This window comes from Salvelinus fontinalis, chromosome 17 (assembly GCF_029448725.1).
Source record: "Salvelinus fontinalis isolate EN_2023a chromosome 17, ASM2944872v1, whole genome shotgun sequence".
Classification (NCBI taxonomy): domain Eukaryota; kingdom Metazoa; phylum Chordata; class Actinopteri; order Salmoniformes; family Salmonidae; genus Salvelinus; species Salvelinus fontinalis.
In genome coordinates, this window is record NC_074681.1 from 47,116,210 (window position 1) to 47,139,567 (window position 23,358).

Consider the following 23,358-nt stretch of genomic DNA (forward strand, 5'->3'; position numbering starts at 1 on the left):
TATCGCTACAGAATGCTGTGGTAGCCATGCTGGTTAAGTGTGTCTTGATTTCTAAATAAATCACTGACAGTGTCACCAGCAAAGCACCCCCACACCATCACACCTCCTCCTCCATGCTTCACGGTGGGAACCACACATGCGGAGATCATCTGTTCAACTACTCTGCGTCTCCCAAAGACACGGCGGTTGGAACCAAAAACCTCAACTTTGGACTCATCAGACCAAAGGACAGATTTCCACCAGTCTAATGTCCATTGCTCATGTTTCTTGGCCCAAGCAAGTCTCTTCTTATTATTGGCATCCTTTAGTAGTGGTTTCTTTGCAGCAATTTGACCACGAAGGCCTGATTCAGGCAGTCTCCTCTGAACAGTTGATGTTGAGATGTTACTTGGACTCTGTGAAGCATTTATTTGGGCTGCAATTTCTGAGGCTGGTAACTCTGATGAACTTATCCTCTGCCGTAGAGGTAACTCTGGGTCTTCCTTTCCAGTGGCGGTCCTCATGAGAGCCTGTTTCATCATAGCGCTTGATGATTTTTGCGACTGCACTTGAAGAAACTTCCAAAGTTCTTGAAATTTTTCTCATTGACTTTTCCTCATGCCTTAAAGTAATGATGGATTATAATTTCTCTTATCTTATTTGAGCTGTTCTTGCCATAATTTGGACTTGGTCTTTAACCAAATAGGGCTATATTCTGTATACCACCCCTACCTTGATTGGCTCAACCGCATTAAGAACGAAAGAACTTCCACAAATTAACTTTTAACAAGGCACAGCTGTTAATTGAAATGATTTCCAGGTGACTACCTCATGAAGCTGGTTGAGAGAATGCCAAGCTTGTGCAACGCTGTCATCAAGGCAAAGGGTGGCTACTTTGAAGAATCTCAAATATACAATATATGTTTCACACTTTTTTTGATAACACATATGGAATCATATAGTAATTTCATAGTTTTGATGTCTTCACTGTTATTGTAAAATGTAAAAATAAAAACATTTAAATGTGTAACTGTCTTAACTTTTGACTGGTACTGTATGGCAGAGCAGGGCAGATTGGCCGGCATGCATCGCGCCAATAGCGTTAACCCGCTTTGTGGGAATTATAACGTGGCTCATATAATGAGGGTTGCTACACTGCCCCATTCGAACACAATGGCCTCGGGGTTGCCATCCCACTTCTGACACCAATGTAGCTAATTTAGGGGGTAGTCCCAACCAGGACTCAACCCCGGGTGCAGCGACTGTCAAGCCAACACCTTTACACCAAGAGGTCTGAAACCTCTTGAGGTCGCTAGGTGTTGAGTTAAGGTCGCTACATCACCCCCCACGATTCTCCCTATCATGTCCCTCACGTGTGCACGCCTCTCACTATCACACTTCTGACACCAGTGTAGCAAATGGCAGGACAGGAATGTGAACCCAGGTTGCTGGTTTGAAAGGCAAACACCCTACGCATAGGGCAAATAGGGTTAACCCACTTGGTAGGAATTGCAACGTGGCTCATATAGCGAGGATCACTACAGTATGTACTTTGAAGAGAGTGAAGTAAGGAAGTAAATGAACTGTAAGGAAAAAACACTCATAGCTATGACCTGAAAGAAGAAGGTCCGTCCTCTTGCGTTTCATGCCCTAAGATCTACAGTAGAGTAGCTCCTGGCCTACCACATATCTTTAGAGTACCCATAACTTTCCCAAAACCGTATGGTCCGTTTTGGACAAAGTGCCAAAACTTTTATCAAGTTTGACCAAACAATATTAGTTAAGGTCTTCGAGCCATACGCTCACGAGTCACACGTTAACAATCACACTAATCTTTTCACACAAACATTTTTAACCCTGTAATCCCTAGTGGGTTTCCGAACGCTGACCTTGTAGCCTTTTAATAATCGTCCCACCACCTGCAGGTCCACCACAGATTTGCCTTAACATACCACCGACCACTAAAACAACGACAACAAAGGAAAGAGTAGGTACGGCACCGTAATCTCCCATATGCCTTTTGCCTTTCTCATCGTTGGCTGGTGAGTCATCGGTGCTGTTTTTCCACTAAGCGCTTTGATATGATTAAGCCCGTTGAATCGACGAGGGGTGTGGTGCTAGGGAAGAGGGTCGTCACCAACGAGAACCATGGTCCCTTTGTGTAGACGTCTGCTCTCTAGGGCTTTATACAGTCGAAAATGGTAGTCAGAGATTTCACTTCAGTAAACGCTAGTATGGTAATTTGTGTAGTTTTAGGCTTAGTGCATTTTCAGTAAACGCTGACATGTGTAGTATGGTAATTTGTGTAGTTTTAGGCTTAGTGCATTTTTTTGTGACCTCACAATCCTGTCTAAAATAACAGCTGTTTTCAGTGGATTTTGAAAAAGTGTAAATAATCCCTGCTGTGCAGATTATACATTAGAAGCTTTGTGTATTGATATGGAAAGCTAATAAGGCATTTTCTGCTGGAACTTCTTGTGTTTCTTCTTTGGTGTTCTTCCAACTGTTTTTGTCCTAGGAGAAGTATCGATTTGATATCAGGGAGAGATGGGTCATGATTGAGTCATCAGATGGATCTCTTCCACTTGAATGAAATGAAGGTTGAACTGAAAGAACCAACAACGTAATCAGAGACTGACACGCGCACGCACGCACACGCAGCTACTGCTTCTATATCTGGAAGTAATATTGAGATTTTTGAGGTCCCCTAATTGCTCTCTTACATGTGCCCTATGTATGTCTGTGTGTGTCTGCCCACTTCTGTGTCCTTTGAGGACTTTCAGCTTCACAAGTTTCACCGTAAGATGGACCACCAAAGACGAAAACATACCTCAAGCAACACTTTCACAGCACAGTTGAGAAATGTATGGCAAATAGAAATCCGAAATGGATGATGTTGGAAGATAGATGGGAGGGGTTGGGTGGAGCTGAAGGGTGGGACTAATAACAAGATAAACAATATAGGGCATACGGGATCTGTGAAATGTGTATAGGTGCGGAGCTTTTGTGAAATAGCACAGTTACAAGTGGAAATAAAATTGGATGGACAACAGAAATAGAGGAAGGACTAAGAACAAATAAGAGAGAACTATTGTAAAGTGGACTGTGTCTGTAAGATAGGTATAAGATGTAGAAATTGAAGGTAAAAGCAGAAGTGTTTATAAGTTTACTCCAATTGGGGGATTGGTGGTAGGGTCGCGGGGAATAATAATAAAGGCATATTCTTTAAAAAAGTATGTATGTCTATATAGGTATGTGTATGTATATATGTGTATATGTATGCATACGTATATGGATATATATATTTACCCCAAAAAATATGGGGGAATGGAAATGATGCAGACAATTACATTGGAAGCAACATTCTTTCCGCAATACTAAGCTGATCCACCCCCCAAAAAAAAAAAAAAAAACACTTTGTAGTGAGTGATGACAAAATCTCAACATGAATCTCCAATGAACTCCCCTGTGACCTCACACGGTTCAGCACTATCTGTACTGTAGATCCACAATTCCCACCCCCACTCAAATATAATAATATGATTATCACATATCATACATATGCGTAATATAGGAGTATCATATCATTCCCAACCACACTCTTAGAAAAAAGGGTTCCAAAAGGGTTCTGCTGCTGTCCCCATAGGAGAACCCTTTTTGGTTCCAAGTAGAACTCTTTTGGGATCCATTTAGAACCCTCTGTGGAAAGGGTTCTTCTACATGGAACCTGAAAGGGTTCTACCTGGAACCAAAAGGAGTTATTCAAAGGGTTCTCCTATGAGGACAGTCGAAGAAATCTTTTTGGTTCTTTTTTTCTAAGAGTTCATGAAGTGTCATAGGATACCTCTAATGAACATCCTCCATCCCATTCCTCCTCCTCAGTTTGTGGCTGGAAATCAGAGGGAGGGCGTTGGGTGTTTTCCGAAGGCGGTGACATTGCAGCAGTGACCTTGTTGATGTAAACCACACTGACAGTCTCGTCCTGCAGTGGCGAGACTGGGGATATATTCCTTATCACTCATAGGGAGAGTAGTGTCCTCTCAGTTCAGTGCATGTAACGGCTGGGGGATGAGGAGAGGAAGCACCCTGTAGACTATTGAGATGCATCCGTGGAAATCAGAGGGAGATAAGGGTCCCATTGTGATTACACAAAAGTGAGAGAACTTCTTTATTTGAATATGCCTGTTTATGTAAATGTATACATTCAGAAATGCATATCCTTATTTTCAAATGTTAAACGAGACCAACATACTGTCAATACTTGGTCATATTTGACATATAATCACAAAAATGATAGGGAAAATGCTGAGCATGTCAATTCACTCACTGAAAAGGTTTGGGCTAGTGATTAGGGGGATTTCCAAGTGGACTCTGCCTACACAATATGGCAACAAAAAGCCCGTCCGATATGTTTCTTTGGGTCTGATACCGATTCCAATTTTGGGGGGGACAACTTACCAATACTGACATATCTGCCGATATACGGTTTTACAGTGGGGAAATGAAAAAGTGTAATTTTCCCACACTGATTTCTCCGAAATTGCCATCCAAAAGAGCAATTGTCCAATAACTATGCTTCAAATGTTAATTTCATACATTGTGAAGATGACATCATGAGAATGGCCACAAGTGTTCAGGTAAGCATAAGATTAACTTTTTTAAAATTCTATTTCTAGAATATCAATATCGGTTGAATTGATAATATAGGGTGAACTGATATATCGGTCGGGTTCTAATGGCAACCCCACTATCTGACCACAGCCAGAACACAATCTGGCAACCCTGACCCTCAAGCCCTGCATTCAGATGTTCTGATGTCATTGAAGGGAATCCTTCAAGATATTCTCTAAATATGTTGTCTAAATACCAGGTAGCAATCTGGCGACCCTTACCCTCAACCCTGACCCTCACTGCTTCTAAAAAGAATACAGACTCATAATAACTGTAAATGTTATTCTCTGTAGACAAACACTATCCACTATCAGAGAAGCTCTCGGCTGTTTATGGGTGTTTATGAATGTTATCTAACGTCTATTAGATGAGGAGCAGTGCATAACCTACCAGGACTGGGTCAGTGTTATTGGGCTGGTGCCAATGTGACCTACTGGGTTCGCACGGGTTGGCTTTCCGCCTGAACACTGTTAGCCCACTGAGCTAAGTCTTAGCTGTTAGCCCACTGAGCTAAGTCTTAGCTGTTAGCCCACTGAGCTAAGCATTAGCTCGGAGATGTAATTGAAGTCTTCAGGTCTCAGGCAAGGTTACTTATCACGCAAGCCAGGTGACCACTAATAGACCTCGGTAACACCAGCTGTGTTACAGGACACTGCCTGACCAGCTGAGTTGATTTGCTCGCTTGGAAAAAAGTGCATAAAAAAAAAGGGGGTTTTCCACCCTAAATTTGATGTTGTGGTCTTGCCAAGGTGGGTACATCGTAATCTCCTCTGAACCCTTCAGGGCACAGCAATTCTTAGCGGTGTTTTCGCGATGAAGCCGCCACCCGTGTTTTTGTAATAAAAAGACTTTCACTTTTAGCTAAACTCAGAGCTACGGTAGAGAAATGGATTGCTTTTTTGTTATTTGCCGCTGCGTTGGCCCCATTCAGAGTCACAATACTGTAAGCTTGTCGTTCACTCACAAGGGATTGTCGATATGGTTAGGGCCAGGACTTTTCCCAGACCCTGAATCTTACCCTACTTTTTCCTGGTCTGGTGATGTGGCCCTAAATGTGTAAATGGCGTTGCCTATGTCGTTATTATGGACGTATAATCATCATGTAGGACGCACAATGAAATCGCGAACCAAAAGATCATTTGGGGGATTTGACCTAACATTTGACCTAATTTACCAATAGTCACTTGACTAAGACCAACAATACAATTCCTGTCCTTTTCGCAGGTTATGCTACCCAAAAGTCCTCCGTTGAGTAAGAAAGAGAGTGAAAATGGCTAAGGACTGCGTCGCAACGTACTGCCCTGACCTTGTGATCAGCACGGAGCCATGAGCAACCCTAAGGATGCCAGCGACGCAAATGTCGCCGCCAACACTATGGCCACAGCCACCTCAGCTGTGAGTTTAAACCTTACATCTATTTACTGTACATGAGTTATTCTATACACAGGTTCTATACACACAAAATGAGATATTTATTGATGTATTTATTTTTTTTAACATTTTTAAAACTTATTAGTCAGGTAATGCTTATATCCGTGGTTCTGTGGTTGCCATGGCGCTGTGAAGAAGCCTACCCATATGAAAAAATACCATTGGTAGGAATACTATAGTTTTCACTGTAATGTTTTTACAGACTTTACTGTAGTCTGTAGTTTACTGTGTTTTTGCAGACTGAAGTCCGACAAAAAATGTCAGTGAATACTGTTGTATTTATTATATAAATACTGTAGTATTTTTTTGTTGAATATACTATAGTAGTATACTGTAGTATTTACTGGCGTTTTTTTTTGTGTACATTACTGTAGTATTTTTAATAAAGTGTTTTGTTTTATTATCTTTAACATAGAAGTGTGAGGCTTTCTCCTTGAGGAAACCTAGTGGATAAATACTAACAGATCAAGCAAATATTCCAGAACCTGTAGGTAGGTAGGACTGGGCTCTGAACAGAGAGTTCAGGGCTTTTGCTCTTTTCTATAATCACAGGGAACACAATATGGTCTATACTTGACATGTGGGTTTCTCACTTACTGTTGGCACAAATTGGGATGTGAAGGATGGGAATGGGCAGGGTATATGCTAATTAAATTACTATTTACTATAGTTACAAATAATGTTTTTGCTGACATTTCTGTAGCATTTACTAGTGTTTCTTTTGTGAATAATAATGTAGAATTTACTATAGTATACTACAAAATTCTATACTAAGTACTAAACATGATTGATGGCAGCTTGGTTAGCTATAGCTAGCTAGCATATGTCATTTGAATGATGCATCAACACAGAACCGGCTTTTTGTTCCACCTGCCCTGGCTTCTGGAAGGATTTGTACTGTGGTGTGAGGCGACGACAGAGGCTCGCCTCGTAGAAGGCTGTTCCTGATTACGAGGCCAAACTGGGGGGGGGTCTCTTGGGCGAAGGTGCCAAAGCATCATCCAGGTTGGTGCTACACATCCGGTGGTGGATGTTCCAGCCTACCTACATAGAAGGAGTAGCTGTGAGAGAGATGCCTGATGGAGAGCTCCGGGCCTGCCTGTCTGACGTTTCTCCTTCCCTGGCTGTATCATCAATGCCACCTCCACTCAAGCTACTCCTTTACTGAACTGCTCCCATAAACTGCCAGCCCCCTGAATTTGTTTTTATTTTGAGATTCTGTATGAAATGTGCTATATTATTATTATTATTATTATTATTATTATTATTATTATATTGCACCAGAGGAAGCTGTAAAGCCAATTTAAAACTCTTCCAACATATTTCAGGTAAACATATACTGTATACTACTCACACACTTTGTTAATATTTCATATTTGAAATATTTATTTGACTTCCTTACCACCCCACAGAATTTGTGAAGAAGTTGCAATAAAGGGAGAACCATGGACAGTAGTGATCGTTTTGATTAACCTTCTATTACAGATAAAAAATTTAAATGTTATTTGCACACCAAATTAACAAAATAGTAAAAAATAATTTTTTACCAGATTTTCCAAATCTTTAAATTTAATTCAGAGAAATATAATCTATATTGTTCTGTCATTAATTATGTCATTAGATGTTTAAATGATCACTTTACTTATCTTTATTTTGGCGTTTCGGTGTGAAGTGTCAATCATAGATATAATTGGAGGACTCCAGATGGATATAACTAATTTTAGTATAGACATTGCCATTGAGGGCTTCCACTATTTAAAAGTAGTCAACTGGGTTGGGATTCCTATGTGTTGGGAGTGAATAGCCAATGATCAGAAAGCATTGTCTTCTTCAAATTGGTTTGTAAACCAAAGACTAAGGTAATATCCAGGAGCCAAGACCAAGATTTATACCAGGACATTGGACCCAAGATCCAGACTCAGACCCAGTGAGTTGAGACCATGACAAGTTAAAGCCCGAATATATGTGGTCTTGAGTGGTCTCAAACCAAGACCACTAGATTAAGAGTCCATAGATCCTTGTAAGAAACTCATGTAGAGTAAACTGGAGCACAGTACAGTATAGTAGAGCACAGTACAGTACAGTGGGGCACAGTACAGTAGAGCAGAGTAGAGTACAGTAGAGTTCAGTATAGCACATCATACATGTCTTTGTTTTGGCCAGATAGACTGAACTAAAATATAAACGGAACATGTAACAATTTTTAAGATTTTAGACTTAGTTACAGTTTATATAAGGAAAACAGTCAATTTAAATACATGAATTAGGCCCTAATTGGTGGATTTCACATGACTGGGAATACAGATATGCATCTGTTGGTCACAGATACCTTAAATTGAGGTGAAGGTGGCAGATTGAATGGCATGACATTGGGCCTCAGTATCTCCTCACGGTATCTCTGTGCATTCAAATTGCCATTGATAAAATGCAATTGTGTTTGATGTTCGTAGCTTATGCCTGCCCATACCATAACTCCACTGCCACAATGGGGCATCTGTTCACAATGTTGACATCAGCAAATAGCTTGCCCAGACGACACCATCTGCCATCTGCCCGCTACAGTTGAAACCGGGATTCATCCGTGAAGAGCACACTTCTCTAGCGTGCCAGTGGCCATCAAAGGTGAGCATTTGCCCGCTGAAGTCACTCACGACAGTCAGGTCAAGACCTTGGTGAAGACGACGAGCACGCAGATGGGCTTCCCTGAGACGGTTTCTGACAGATTGTGCAGAAGTTCAAATCCACAGTTTCATCAGCTGTCCGGATGGCTGGTCTCAGATGATCCCGCAGGTGAAGAAGCCGGATGCGGAGGCCCTGGGCTGGCGTGGTTACACGTGGTCTGCGGTTGTGAGGCCAGTTGAACGTACTGCCAAATTCTCTAAAACAATGTTGGAGGTGGCTTATGGTAGAGAAATGAACATTCAATTCTCTGGCAACTCTGGTGGACATTCCTGCAGTCAGCATGCCAATTCCATGCTCCCTCAACTTGAGACATCTGTTGCATTGTGTTGTGTAACAAAACTGCACATTTTAGTGGCCTTTTATTATCCCCAGTAAAAGTTGCACGTGTGTAATGATCATGCTTTTTAATGGTTTGGCCCACAAACTATTATGGAAATATGTGAAATATGTGAACACGGTGCTGTTCTCCATTTTGCTCTACGGCCCCCACAAGCATCTTGGGACTCGTATGAAATTGGCACAGCCAACTTCTGTCTGTAGCGACCGAACAGTTTGGACTACACACTAATATGACAAACATGTACATGTCGGTTGTTTTGCTTAAGGATGCCCACAGGCCTCACATGACTCGTCTGAAGGTCTCCTTGTACCAGTTGAAAAATGTTATGGAAGTACAGTATACTGTATACTGTATATGGAGTGCCACAAAGAACAGGTTAAATACATGTGTGTGTGTATGTAAATATATATATATATACAGCTGAAGTCGGAAGTTTACATACACTTAGGTTGGAGTCATTAAAACATGTTTTTCAACCACTCCACAAATTTCTTGTTAACAAACTATAGTTTTGGCAAGTCGGTTAGGACATCTACTTTGTGCACGACACAGGTCATTTTTCCAACAATTGTTTACAGACAGATTATTTCACTTATAATTCACTGTATCACAATTCCAGTGGGTCAGAAGTATACATACACTAAGTTGACTGTGCCTTTAAACAGCTTGGAAAATTCCAGAAAATTATGTCATGGCTTTAGAAGCTTCTGGTAGGCTAATTGACATAATTTGAGTCAATTGGAGTTGTACCTGTGGATGTATTTCAAGGCCTACCTTCAAACTCAGTGCCTCTTTGCTTGAAATCAGCCATTGTAGACCTCCACAAGTCTGGTTCAACCTTGGGAGCAATTTCCAAATGCCTGAAGGTACCACGTTCATCTGTACAAACAATAGTACGCAAGTATAAACACCATGGGACCACATAGACGTCATACCGCTCAGGAAGGTTCTGTCTCCTAGAGATGAACATACTTTGATGCGAAAAGTGCAAATCAATCCCAGAACAACAGCAAAGGACCTTGTGAAGATGCTGGAGGAAACCGGTACAAAAGTATCTATATCCACAGTAAAACGAGTCCTATATCGACAACCTGAAAGGCCGCTCAGCAAGGAAGAAGCAACTGCTCTAAAACCTCCATAAAAAAGCCAGACTACGGTTTGCAAGTGCACATTGGGGACAAACTTTGTACTTTTTGGAGAAATGTCCTCTGGTCTGATGAAACAAAAATAGAACTGTTTGGCCATAATGACCATCGTTATATTTGGAGGAAAAATGGGGAGCCTTGCAAGCCGAAGAACACCATCCCAACCGTGAAGCACGGGGGTGGCAGCATCATGATGTGGAACTGCTTTGCTGCAGGAGGGACTGGTGCACTTCACAAAATAGATGGCATCATGAGGCAGGAAAATTATGTGGATATATTGAAGCAACATCTTAAGACATCAGTCAGGAAGTTAAAGTTTGGTCGCAAATGGGTCTTCCAAATGGACAATGACCCAAAGCATACCTCCAAAGTTGTTGCAAAATGGCTTAAGGACAACAAAATCAGGGTATTGGAGTGGCCATCAGAAAGCCCTGACCTCAATCCTATAGAAAATATGTGGGCAGAACTGAAAAAGCGTTTGCGAGCAAGGAGGCCTACAAACCTGACTCAGTTACACCAGCTCTGGACCAAAATTCACCCAACATATTGTGGGAAGCTTGTGGAAGGCTACCAGAAACGTTTGACCCAAGTTAAACAATTTAAAGGCAATGCTACCAAATACTAATTGAGTGTATGTAAACTTCTGACCCACTGGGAATGTGATGAAAGAAATAAAAGCTGAAATAAATCATTCTCTCTACTATTATTCTGACATTTCACATTCTTAAAATAAAGTGGAGATCCTAACTGACCTAAGACAGGGACATTTTACTTGGATTAAACGTCAAGAATTGTGAAAAAGTTCAAATGTTTAAATGTATTTGGCTAAGGTGTATGTAAACTTCCGACTTCAACTGTATATATACACACACACACACCACCGTTCAAAAGTTTGGGGTCACTTAGAAAGAAAATTTAAAGATTGTCCATTTAAAAAAACATCAAATTGATCAGAAATACGGTGTAGATATTATTAATGTTGTAAATGATTATTGTAGCTGGAAACTGCAGATTTTATAAGGCTAATGATCATTAGAATAGCCTTTTGCAATTATGTTAGCACAGCTGAAAACTGTTGTTCTGATTTAAAGAAGCAATTAAACTGGCCTTCTTTAGACTAGTTGAGTATCTGGAGCATCAGCATTTGTGGGTTTGATTACAGGCTCAAATATGCCAGAAACATAGACCTTTCTTCTGAAACTCGTCAGTCTATTCTTTTTATAAGAAATGAAGGCTATACCATACGAGAAATTGCCAAGAAACTGAAGATTTCATACAAAGCTGTGTACTACTCCCTTCACAGAACAGTGCAAACTGACTCTAACTAGAGTAGAAAGAGGAGTGGAAGGCCCCGGTGCACAACTGAGCAAGAGGACAAGTACATTAGAGTATCTAGTTTGAGAAACAGACGCCTCACAAGTCCTCAACTGGGAGCTTCATTAAATAGTACTCGCAAAACACCAGTCTCAACGTCAACAGTGAAGAGGCGACTCCGGGATGCTGGCCTGTTTCCCATGCTTGTTCAATGAACTATAAACAGTTAATGAACATGCACCTGTGGAATGGTCGTTAAGACACTAACAGCTTACAGATGGTAGGCAATTAAGGTCACAGTTATGAAAACTTAGGACACTAAAGAGGCCTTTATACTGACTCTGAAATACACAAAAATAAAGATTCCCAAGGTCCCTGCTCATCTGCGTGAACGTGCCTTAGGCATGCTGCAAAGAGGCATGAGGACTGCAGATGTGGCCAGGGCAATGAATTGCAATGTCCGTACTATGAGACGCCTAAGACAGCGCTACAGGGAGACAGGATGCACGTGGCAGACCACGTGTAACAACACCTGCACAGGATTAGTACATCCGAACATCCGAACATCACACCTGCGGGACAGGTACAGGATGGCAACAACAACTGCCGAGTTACACTAGGAACGCACAATCCCTCCATCAGTGCTCAGACTGTCCGCAATAGGCTGAGAGAGGCTGGACTGAGGGCTTGTAGGCCTGTTGTAAGGCAGGTCCTCACCAGACATCACCAGCAACAATGGGCACAAACCCACCGTTGCTGGACCAGACAGGACTGGCAAAAAGTGCTCTTCACTGACAAGTCGCGGTTTTGTCTCACCAGGGGTGATGGTCGGATCCACATTTATCGTCGAAGGAATGAGCGTTACGCCGAGGCCTGTACTCTGGAGCGGTATCGATTTGGAGGTGGAGGGTTGGACTGAGCTTGTTGTCATTGCAGGCAATCTCAAAGCTGTGCGTTACAGGGAAGACATCCTGCTCCCTCATGTGGTACCCTTCCTTCAGGCTCATCCTGACATGACCCTCCAGCATGACAATGCCACCAGCCATACTGCTCATTCTGTGTATGATTCCCTGCAAGACAGGAATGTCAGTGTTCTGCCATGGCCAGCGAAGAGCTCGGATCTCAATCCCATTGAGCACATCTGGGACCTGTTGGATTGGAGGGTGAGGGCTAGTTACATTCCCCCCAGAAATGTCCGGGAACTTGCAGGTACCTTGGTGGAAGAGTGGGGTAACATCTCACAGCAAGAACTGGCAAATCTGGTGCAGTCCATGAGGAGGAGATGCACTGCAGTACTTAATGCAGCTGGTGGCCACACCAGATACTGACTGTTACTTTTGATTTTGACCCCCCCTTTGTTCAGGGACACATTATTCAATTTCGGTTAGTCACATGTCTGTGGAACTTGTTCAGTTTATGTCTCAGTTGTTGAATCTTGTTATGTTCATACAAATATTTACACATGTTAAGTTTGCTGAAAATAAACACAGTTGACAGTGAGAGGACGTACATTTTTTCCCTGAGTTTACACTCAGTTTTATGATGCTGCCGTTGACATGTGGGGTTGACCTGTTAAGAACGTGATATTGTTTACAGGTTGAAAGTACAATGCTTGGTTAAATACTGCCTATGACTCTGATAATTTTTTGATCTGTTAGTTTTAACATCGACCTGTGTAATAGGCATGACAATAATTGTTTGAACGTTTGTTAATTTAGTAGAAGGTGTAACGATAGTCATTTTCTTCCTCCTCCTCGGACTAGGAGAGGCGAGAAGGATCGGACCAATACGCAGAGTGGTTAGTTTCCATAGTGATTTAATATATAACAAAACAATATGCGATACAAAATAACTACCGTGACAGTCCCGTGTGGCGAAACACTGACACAAGAACAAACACCCACCAAAACACACGTGAAACCCCGGCTGTCTAAGTATGATTCTCAATCAGGGACAACGATTGACAGCTGCCTCTGATTGAGAATCATACCAGGCCGAACACACAAAATCCCAACATAAAAATCACACATCGACAACCCACCCAACTCACGCCCTGACCATACTAAATAAATACAAAAACAAGGGAAAACAGGTCAGGAACGTGACAGAACCCCCCCCCCCCTTAAGGTGCGAACTCCGGGCGCACCTCCTAAACTCTAGGGGAGGGTCTGGGTGGGCGTTTGTCTGCGGTGGCGGCTCTGGCGCGGGACGTGGACCCCACTTAAACAATGTTTTTTCCCGCCTCCTTAATCGCCCCCGTGGCTTCCTAACCACAACCACCCTCCATATCAACCCCACTGAACCAAGGGGTGGCACCGGACTGAGGGGCAGATCCTGGCTGGCGGGCGGCTCTGGCAGATCCTGGCTGACTGGCAGCTCTGGCCGATCCTGGCTGACTGGCGGCTCTGGCCGATCCTGGCTGGCGGGCGGCTCTGGCCGATCCTGGCTGGCGGGCGGCTCTGGCAGATCCTGGCTGGCGGGCGGCTCTGGCAGATCCTGGCTGGCGGGCGGCTCTGGCAGATCCTGGCTGGCGGGCGGCTCTGGCAGATCCTGGCTGGCTGGCGGCTCTGGCAGATCCTGGCTGGCTGGCGGCTTTGGCAGCTCCTGGCTGGCTGGCGTCTCTGGCAGCTCCTGGCTGGCTGGCTCTGGCAGCTCCTGGCTGGCTGGCTCTGGCAGCTCCTGGCTGGCTGGCTCTGGCAGCTCCTGGCTGGCTGGCTCTGGCAGCTCCTGGCTGGCTGGCTCTGGCAGCTCCTGGCTGGCTGGCTCTGGCAGCTCCTGGCTGGCTGGCTCTGGCAGCTCCTGGCTGGCTGGCTCTGGCAGCTCCTGGCTGGCTGGCGGCTCTGGCAGCTCCTGGTTGGCTGGCGGCTCTGGCAGCTCCTGGCTGGCTGGCGGCTCTGGCAGCTCCTGGCTGGCTGGCGGCTCTGGTCATGGCTGGCTGACGGCTCTGGCTGGCTGGCTCTGGCTGGTCATGGCTGGCTGACGGCTCTGGCTGGTCATGGCTGGCTGACGGCTCTGGCTGGTCATGGCTGGCTGACGGCTCTGGCTGGTCATGGCTGGCTGACGGCTCTGGCTGGTCATGGCTGGCGGACGGCTCTGGCTGCTCCTGTCTGGCGGACGGCTCTGGCTGCTCCTGTCTGGCGGACGGCTCTGGCTGCTCCTGTCTGGCGGACGGCTCTGGCTGCTCCTGTTTGGCGGACGGCTCTGACTGCTCCTGTCTGGCGGACGGCTCTGACTGCTCCTGTCTGGCGGACGGCTCTGGCTGCTCCTGTCTGGCGGACGGCTCTGGCTGCTCCTGTCTGGCGGACGGCTCTAGCGGCTCGGGACAGACGGGCAGCTCTGACGGCTCGGGACAGGCGGGCAGCTCTGACGGCCCGGGACAGACGGACAGCTCTGACCGCTCGGGACAGACGGGCAGTTCTGACGGCTCGGGACAGACGGGCAGTTCTGACGGCTCGGGACAGACGGGCAGTTCTGACGGCTCGGGACAGACGGGCAGCTCTGACGGCTCGGGACAGACGGGCGGCTCAGATGACGCTGGGCAGGCAGGCAATTCAGACAGCGCTGGGCAGGCAGGCAGCTCAGACAGCGCTGGGCAGGCAGGCAGTTCAGACAGCGCTGGGCAGGCAGGCAGCTCAGACAACGCTGGGCAGGCAGGCAGTTCAGACAGCGCTGGGCAGGCAGGCAGTTCAGACAGCGCTGGGCAGGCAGGCAGCTCAGACAGCGCTGGGCAGGCAGGCAGCTCAGACAGCGCTGGGCAGGCAGGCAGCTCAGACTCTGGCTGCGCTGGAGAGGAGGAAGGATCTGACAGCGCTGGACAGGTGGGAGCAACTGGAGAGAGAAGACGGAGAGACAGCCTGGTGCGGGGGGCTGCCACCGGAGGACTGGTACGTGGAGGTGGCACCGGATATACCGGACCGTGAAGGAGTACACGCGCTCTTGAGCACCGAGCCTGCCCAACCTTACCAGGTTGAATGGTCCCCGTAGCCCTGCCAGTGCAGCGAGGTGGAATAGCCCGCACTGGGCTATGCTGGCGAACCGGGGACACCATTTGTAAGGCTGGTGCCATGTACGCCGGCCCGAGGAGACGCACTGGAGACCAGATGCGTTGGGCCGGCTTCATGACACCCGGCTCGATGCCCAACCTAGCCCTACCAGTGCGGCGAGGTGGAATAGCCCGCACTGGGCTAAGCACGCGTACTGGGACACCGTGCGCTCCACCGCATAACACGGTATCTGTCCAGTACGACGCCCTCTCACTCCACGGTAAGCACGGGGAGTTGGCTCAGGTCTCCTACCCGGCTTTGCCACACGTCGCGTGTGCCCCCCCCCCGAAGAAATTTTTGGGTCTGACTCTCGGGCTCCCAACCGCGTCGCCGCGCTGCCTCCTCATACCAGCGCCTCTCTGCCTTCGCTGCCTCCAACTCCGCCTTGGGACGGCGATATTCCCCTGGCTGAGCCCAGGGTCCCTTGCCGTCCAGGATCTCCTCCCAAGTCCAGGAGTCCTGTGTCTGTTTCTGCTGCTGCTGTCGCTGCCCTTTTCCACTCCGCTTGGTCCTTTGGTGGTGGGTGTTTCTGTAACGATAGTCATTTTCTTCCTCCTCCTCGGACGAGGAGAGGCGAGAAGGATCGGACCAATACGCAGAGTGGTTAGTTTCCATAGTGATTAAATATATAACAAAACAATATGCGATACAAAATAAAAAAATAACTACCGTGACAGTCCCGTGTGGCGAAACACTGACACAAGAACAAACACCCACCAAAACACACGTGAAACCCCGGCTGCCTAAGTATGATTCTCAATCAGGGACAACGATTGACAGCTGCCTCTGATTGAGAATCATACCAGGCCGAACACACAAAATCCCAACATAAAAATCACACATCGACAACCCACCCAACTCACGCCCTGACCATACTAAATAAATACAAAACAAGGGAAAACAGGTCAGGAACGTGACAGAAGGCACATGAGTTCCCTATATATAAAATGTAGGAGTGATTATATGGATGATATGTCTTTGCTGGTCCTGTAGTTTTGATACATCAATGGCCCTGGTACAATATATTAGCCATCCATTTGTTTTTGGTGGACATTTATATAGATATTGTCTGTGTGGTCAGTTCTGTTGCAGAATTGGTAAGTTGTAAAAAAAAAATGAAGGACTTTAAGCAAGTAAAATGGATGCCACAAACATTTGTGAATACTCACCGAATTCCCTTCGGAATCTTAGGAAACTTACCACACCTCTGGCTCCATACATCAAAGGGTAAAAAATTGAAGCCGTCCAATAGGAACTCCTTGGCTGAGGTGAAAGAAATAGAGAAATAGAAAAAAAGCGAGAAACGCTGTTCAAAAGCTTATCCGAGGGGCAATGAAAAACTACTACACAAATTAAATTCAAGCCCTTAAAGCCCACCAATGGAGTGGTGGGACTTCATCAATAAAGAGCTTGGTTGTTTAAAATCATTTAGAGGGATGATACAGATTGGTGATGTGGAAAATGACAATGTTGCTGAGGTCTTGAAAAACTTATTTGCTGAAGCTTGGACAGGAAATACATCCTTCACTGTTTTTCCTCTTCCTAGGCCTGTTGGGGAAGGAGAACTATGCAACATTGGACAAATGAATAAAGCTCTTTTCAAGACTCAGTCCTAAGAAAGCATGTGGTCCAGATGGTTACTCAAGGAATTTTCAGAAGTTCTAGCGCCAGTGGTCACTCACTTTGTTAACACCTCCTATCAACTGGGCTCTGTACCTACAGAGTGGAAGACCGCTAACATCTGCCCCATTCCTAAGGTCTCCAGTCCTGGACAGAAAAATGATTGGAGACGAATCTCTCTGACATCCTGTCTAGGCAAAGTCCAGGAAAGGTTCATTGCCAAGAAGCTCATACCAGTTGATCTTGAAGAATGCAAAAAAACCAGCATGCATACTTGCCTAAACACAGCACAACAAATGTGCTGGTCAGAGCCTCACACACCTGGCTTACAGAGACAGACTCAAAGCAAGCCATAATGGTCCTGGTTCTGCTGGCGGACATGTCAATGGCTTCTGATCGTGTCGACCATGCTAAACTCCTCCAGCATCTGGCCAGTCTGTGTCTGTGTCCAATGTTACTCACCTGGTTTCACAGCTGTACAACAGGGAGAACACAGAGGGTGATAGCAAATGGAATGTACAGCTCATGGCCAGAGGTAACATCTGGGGTCCCAGAGGTTGGGGTCGTCTCGTCTTACCTCTTCCTGCTTCACATGTCCACTCTGAGAGAGTCATCTCTGAGGATACACTGGACATTGGCCTGTCCTGTGCTTTAAGGCTAGCAAACATTGAAAATGGAAGAGGAGGCTAAGCAACTGGAGGAATGGACGACAGAGAACAACATGCTTCTTAATGGGAAGAAGTCTGTCGAACTAAGAATCTGCTTCTCAAAAAATCCTCCGCAACCGGCTCCACTAATACTGGGTGGACAGGCTGTTCCAGTCCTAACAAGCACAAAATACCTTGGCTTCCACTTGGACAACCAACTTAGTGGGAACCAACACATTGACCAGGCAGTGAAAAAGGCTTCAAGGCGTTTCCACTTCCTGACTGTAATGGCAAGAAACTGCTTTCCCGCTGATTACATCTACAGCACTTTGATCCGACCATGCCTGGAGTATGCCAGTGTGTTGCTGGTGGACTGCACAAAGAAGCAGCAAGCTGCACTGGATAGGGTACAGAAAAAGGCAAGCAAGATAATAACAAAAAACAGAGACATCCCACTGACCCTTCCACCACTAACATTCACGGATAGAGCAAGCAGAAGATTGGTCACTGACATGCACCAACCTGACCACCATCTACATGATCTCCTACCACAGAGAAGGGGAGACGGCACTGGCAGAATCCTCCACAACCAGAGCCAACTGTCCATCATTAATGCAAGGACAAATAGACAAAGGTTTTAGCACTGCCATCAGACTTTTTCACAACCAAACAGACTTTTAAACTGTAATTGGTTAGGACATTTTTTAAATGAATGTAGTATACAGTGTTTTTTAAGCCTTTGTCTAAATGTATCTGGTGACTGGTAAATGTCAGTCACCTGGCATTTTTATTTCACCTTTATTTAACCAGGTAGGCAAATTGAGAACACGTTCTCATTTACAATTGCGACCTGGCCAAGATAAAGCAAAGCAGTTCGACACATACAACAACACATAGTTACACATGGAGTAAAACAAACATACAGTCAATAATACAGTGAAAAATAAGTCTATATACAATATGAGCAAGTGAGGTGAGATAAGGGAGGTGAAGGCAAACAAAATATATATATATAAAATAAATAAAAATATAAAAAGGCCATGGTGGCGAAGTAAATACAATATAGCAAGTAAAAAAAAGTAGAGATAGAAATAATGGGGTGCAAAGGAGCAAAATAAATAAATAAATACAGTAGGTAAAGAGGTAGTTGTTTGGGCTAAATTATAGATGGGCTATGTACAGGTGCAGTAATCTATGAGCTGCTCTGACAGCTGGTGCTTAAAGCTAGTGAGGGAGATAAGTGTTTCCAGTTTCAGAGATTTTTGTAGTTCGTTCCAGTCATTGGCAGCAGAGAACTGGAGGGAGAGGCAGCCAAAGGAAGAATTGGTTTTGGGGGTGACCAGAGAGATATACCTGCTGGAGCGCGTGCTACAGGTAGGTGCTGCTATGGTGACCAGCGAGCTGAGATAAGGGGGGACTTTACCTAGCAGGGTCTTGTAGATGACCTGGAGCCAGTGGGTTTGACGACGAGTATGAAGCGAGGGCCAGCCAACGAGAGTGTACAGGTCGCAGTTGTGGGTAGTATATGGGGCTTTGGTGACAAAACGGATGGCACTGTGATAGACTGCATCCAATTTATTGAGTAGGGTTTTGGAGGCTATTTAGTAAATGACATCACCGAAGTCGAGGATTGGTAGGATGGTCAGTTTTACAAGGGTATGTTTGGCAGCATGAGTGAAGGATGCTTTGTTGCGGAATAGGAAGCCAATTCTAGATTTAACTTTGGATTGGAGATGTTTGATGTGAGTCTGGAAGGAGAGTTTACAGTCTAACCAGACACCTAGGTATTTGTAGTTGTCCACATATTCTAAGTCAGAGCCGTCCAGAGTAGTGATGTTGGACAGGCGGGCAGGTGCAGGCAGCGATCGGTTGAAGAGCATGCATTTAGTTTTACTTGTATTTAAGAGCAAATAGAGGCCACGGAAGGAGAGTTGTATGGCATTGAAGCTCGTCTGGAGGGTTGTTAACACAGTGTCAAAAGAAGGGCCAGAAGTATACAGAATAGTGTCGTCTGCGTAGAGATGGATCAGAGAATCACCAGCAGCAAGAGCGACATCATTGATGAATACAGAGAAGAGAGTCGGTCCAAGAATTGAACCCTGTGGCACCCCCATAGAGACTGGCAGAGGCCCGGACAACAGACCCTCCGATTTGACACACTGAACTCGATCAGAGAAGTAGTTGGTGAACCAGGCGAGGCAATCATTAGAGAAACCAAGGCTGTCGAGTCTGCCGATGAGGATGTGGTGATTGACAGAGTCAAAAGCCTTGGCCAGGTCAATGAATACGGCTGCACAGTATTGTTTCCTATCGATGGCGGTTAAGATATCGTTTATGACCTTGAGCGTGGCTGAGGTGCACCCTTGGCCAGCTCTGAAACCAGATTGCATAGCGGAGAAGGTATGGTGGGATTCGAAATGGTCGGTAATCTGTTTGTTGACTTGGCTTTCGAAGACCTTAGAAAGGCAGGGTAGGATAGATATAGGTCTGTAGCTGTTAGGGTCAAGATTGTCCCCCCCTTTGAAGAGGGGGATAACCGCAGCTGCTTTCCAATCTTTGGGAATCTCAGACAACACGAAAGAGAGGTTGAAAAGGCTAGTAATAGGGGTGGCAACAATTTCAGCAGATAGTTTTAGAAAGAAAGGGTCCAGATTATCTAGCCCGGCTGATTTGTAAGGGTCCAGATTTTGCAGCTCTTTCAGAACATCAGCTGACTGTATTTGGGAGAAAGAGAAATGGGGAAGGCTTGGGCGAGTAGCAGAGGGGAGGGCAGTGCTGTTGACCGGGGTAGGGGCAGCCAGGTGGAAAGCATGGCCAGCCGTAGAAAAATGCTTATTGCATTTACCTGTGGCCATGTCTCCCTCTAGTGTTGCCTATGGTAATCCATTTTAAATTTTTAAATGTAATCTTTATTTAACTAGGCAAGTCAGTTAAGAACAAATTCTTATTTACAATGACGGCCTACCCCAGCCAAACCCTAAAACGGACAGCGCTGGGCCAATTGTGCGCCACCCTATGGGACTCCCAATCACGGCCGGTTGTGATAAAGCCTGGAATCAAATCAGTGTGTGTAGATCGGTAAAAAATAAATTAATATTTAATCAATTTTGAAACCAGGCTGAATCACAACAAAATGTGGAATAAGTCAAGTGGTACCCTAGAGGTCAAATGTCAAGGTTCTGTTGACCTGAACATTCCAGAAATGTGTCTGATTGATAGCTGTGAATCTAGGCTAAGCTTTCCAATTATATATGATTAAAGGGTATACGTGAGCAATAACTTGTTGTATACTAACATTGTTTGTCATAGGGCAATACACAAAAAACATCAAATCTTATGTAAATATGAATCCATGACTATGATGAAATAATCACTAACCTCGAACCACCCACCGACCACCCACCCTCCCCGGTCAAGCCACCGGCCCCTTCTAGGCGGAGTGAAGATGATGATGAAGAGCAGGACCTGAACAAGACCCTGGGGGTGCAACTCTTCCAGCAGATTCTCCACCCACCAGCCCGTGGACCCCCAGAGAAACACCGTGCCTACAACGAGGAAGACTTTGAGTGTGAGCCACCAATGTTTACTTGTTAACCTTCATATCTATTAAATCACTGTTTTATGTACCATAGAAAGAGTATCAGTTACCGTGTACAGCTTGACATAACATTCTGGTTGGAAGTAGTATTGAGTATGGGCCGTGCCTGTCCATCAAAAATGTATCTTTCTTCAGCTTTTGATGCCCATTTAAAAGACAGACAACGCTGCTCAACAAATATCTCAATGCAGACAAGGAAGTGCGTCACCAAATGACGACTTGACCAAACATGGTTTATTTCTCCTGTCTGCAGACCACCGCCACTCCTCCCACCACATCCACCACCCACTGTCCAAACTACCCCCAGAAAGGAGGAAGAAGAGCAAGAAGAAGGAAGCGGGATGGAGGAGAGGATCCGGGACTGGCGGAGCACCCAACATAGAGGAGGGCGAGGAAGAAGAGGAGGCAGACGAGCCCTACAGCCAGAACGATGGAGAGGGGGGGCAGACCACCACACCCACACCTGCTACAGACACGGACACACATAACGAGGGTGTGCAGGTAGAGTTGCAAGCTTATAATGGTTTACATTATAGAGGTTTATAGTATACACTGTATTTGTTATAGTATATTAGTTTTATAGTATACACGCATACATATAGTACATACTGTACACACACACTCAGCTACTTTTCTTTTTGATTAGGTAGGCCTCTTCCTCATTGACCCCAATCTTTCCTCTCTGTAGTTCTTCGTGTCTGAGGATGACCCTGCCAGTGTCACTCCTTCCCCCACGCACAGCAAGGCTGGCAGTGCCACCCTTCCCAGACGCCTCACCATCGTACCTGAGACTGCCCTGGGTACCAACCTGCCAGAGGATGCCACACCCACGGAGTAAGTGAGAACGATGCACACAAGCACACATACACATAAACACATGCACAGACTGACATACCAACACCACACACACACACACACACACACACACACACACACACACCATGGAGACCATGTGCTTGATGAATTTGATCCCATTTCATCTATTCCGCTCCAGCCACTACCACGAGCTTGTCCTCCCCAATTAAGGTGCCACTAACCTCCTGTGACACACACACAAACTGATAAAGCAATTTACACACATTTTCAAACACATGCATAGAGTTAAGCGTGTGCACAGAGAAACACACAGTCACAGTACTTTATCTGTTTGCCTGCCTGTCCATCCGTCTGTCTAATTACTTGTACGTCATCATCGTTGTCCCAGTGAGCCAGTGGGCTCAGTGTTGGCCCCCAACAAAGGGAGGAATAGCCTATCCTCCGGCCCCTCCCAGGAGTCCCACAACCCCTCCACACGGGGCTCCACGCCTCCCTCCTCCTCCGCCTCCTCTTCCTCCTCCAGGACACCGCCCCCTGGCAGCCGCAGCTACGACCTGCAGGAGCGCCGGCGCTCGGGCAACATGACGGGCGGGCAGCAGGAGCGCCACCAACGCCAGGCCACCGACGACAGCGAGGCCCAGATGCTGGGGTCCGCCGACCTGGATGGCATCAAGAGTGAGTTCTAATCAATGAGTCAGTCAGTCAGTCTACAAATCATTCAATCAATAAATATAATTTTTCCGACCTAGAACCCCAAAGATCAAGCAGTACCACGTGGCAGGGAACAACTATCTGGAAAGAGGAAAACTTTACAGGAACTATACTCAGAGGGGTACGATTTTTGGAGCATAGAATTACATCATGTAATTTTTTTAATTAAATAATTGCATTTCCATGACACAGGGGGCTGATTCACACTTTAATGTGACATAATAGCAGCATGTCATGACTAAACTGTTTTCAGCATGATTTCAATAACTTCACAGGGGATTCATTTTAGTATTACTATGACATCATTGCAGCAACTTTTAAATGACTTTACAGGAGACTAAATGTATATATTACTGTGACA

General features: G+C 45.5%; 1 protein-coding gene across 1 annotated transcript in view; it reads left to right on the top strand.

The window, feature by feature from the left end:
• LOC129814494 (anion exchange protein 2-like) overlaps positions 1-23,358 on the top strand; it is a 55,011-nt gene that overhangs the window by 8,382 nt on the left and 23,271 nt on the right. The window contains exons 2-6 of the mRNA XM_055867645.1: positions 5,875-6,045; positions 21,290-21,440; positions 21,724-21,971; positions 22,159-22,304; positions 22,675-22,961. Coding sequence (XP_055723620.1) covers positions 5,977-6,045; positions 21,290-21,440; positions 21,724-21,971; positions 22,159-22,304; positions 22,675-22,961 — 901 coding nt within the window. The 5' untranslated portion in view covers positions 5,875-5,976. The remainder of the gene's footprint in view (positions 1-5,874; positions 6,046-21,289; positions 21,441-21,723; positions 21,972-22,158; positions 22,305-22,674; positions 22,962-23,358) is intronic.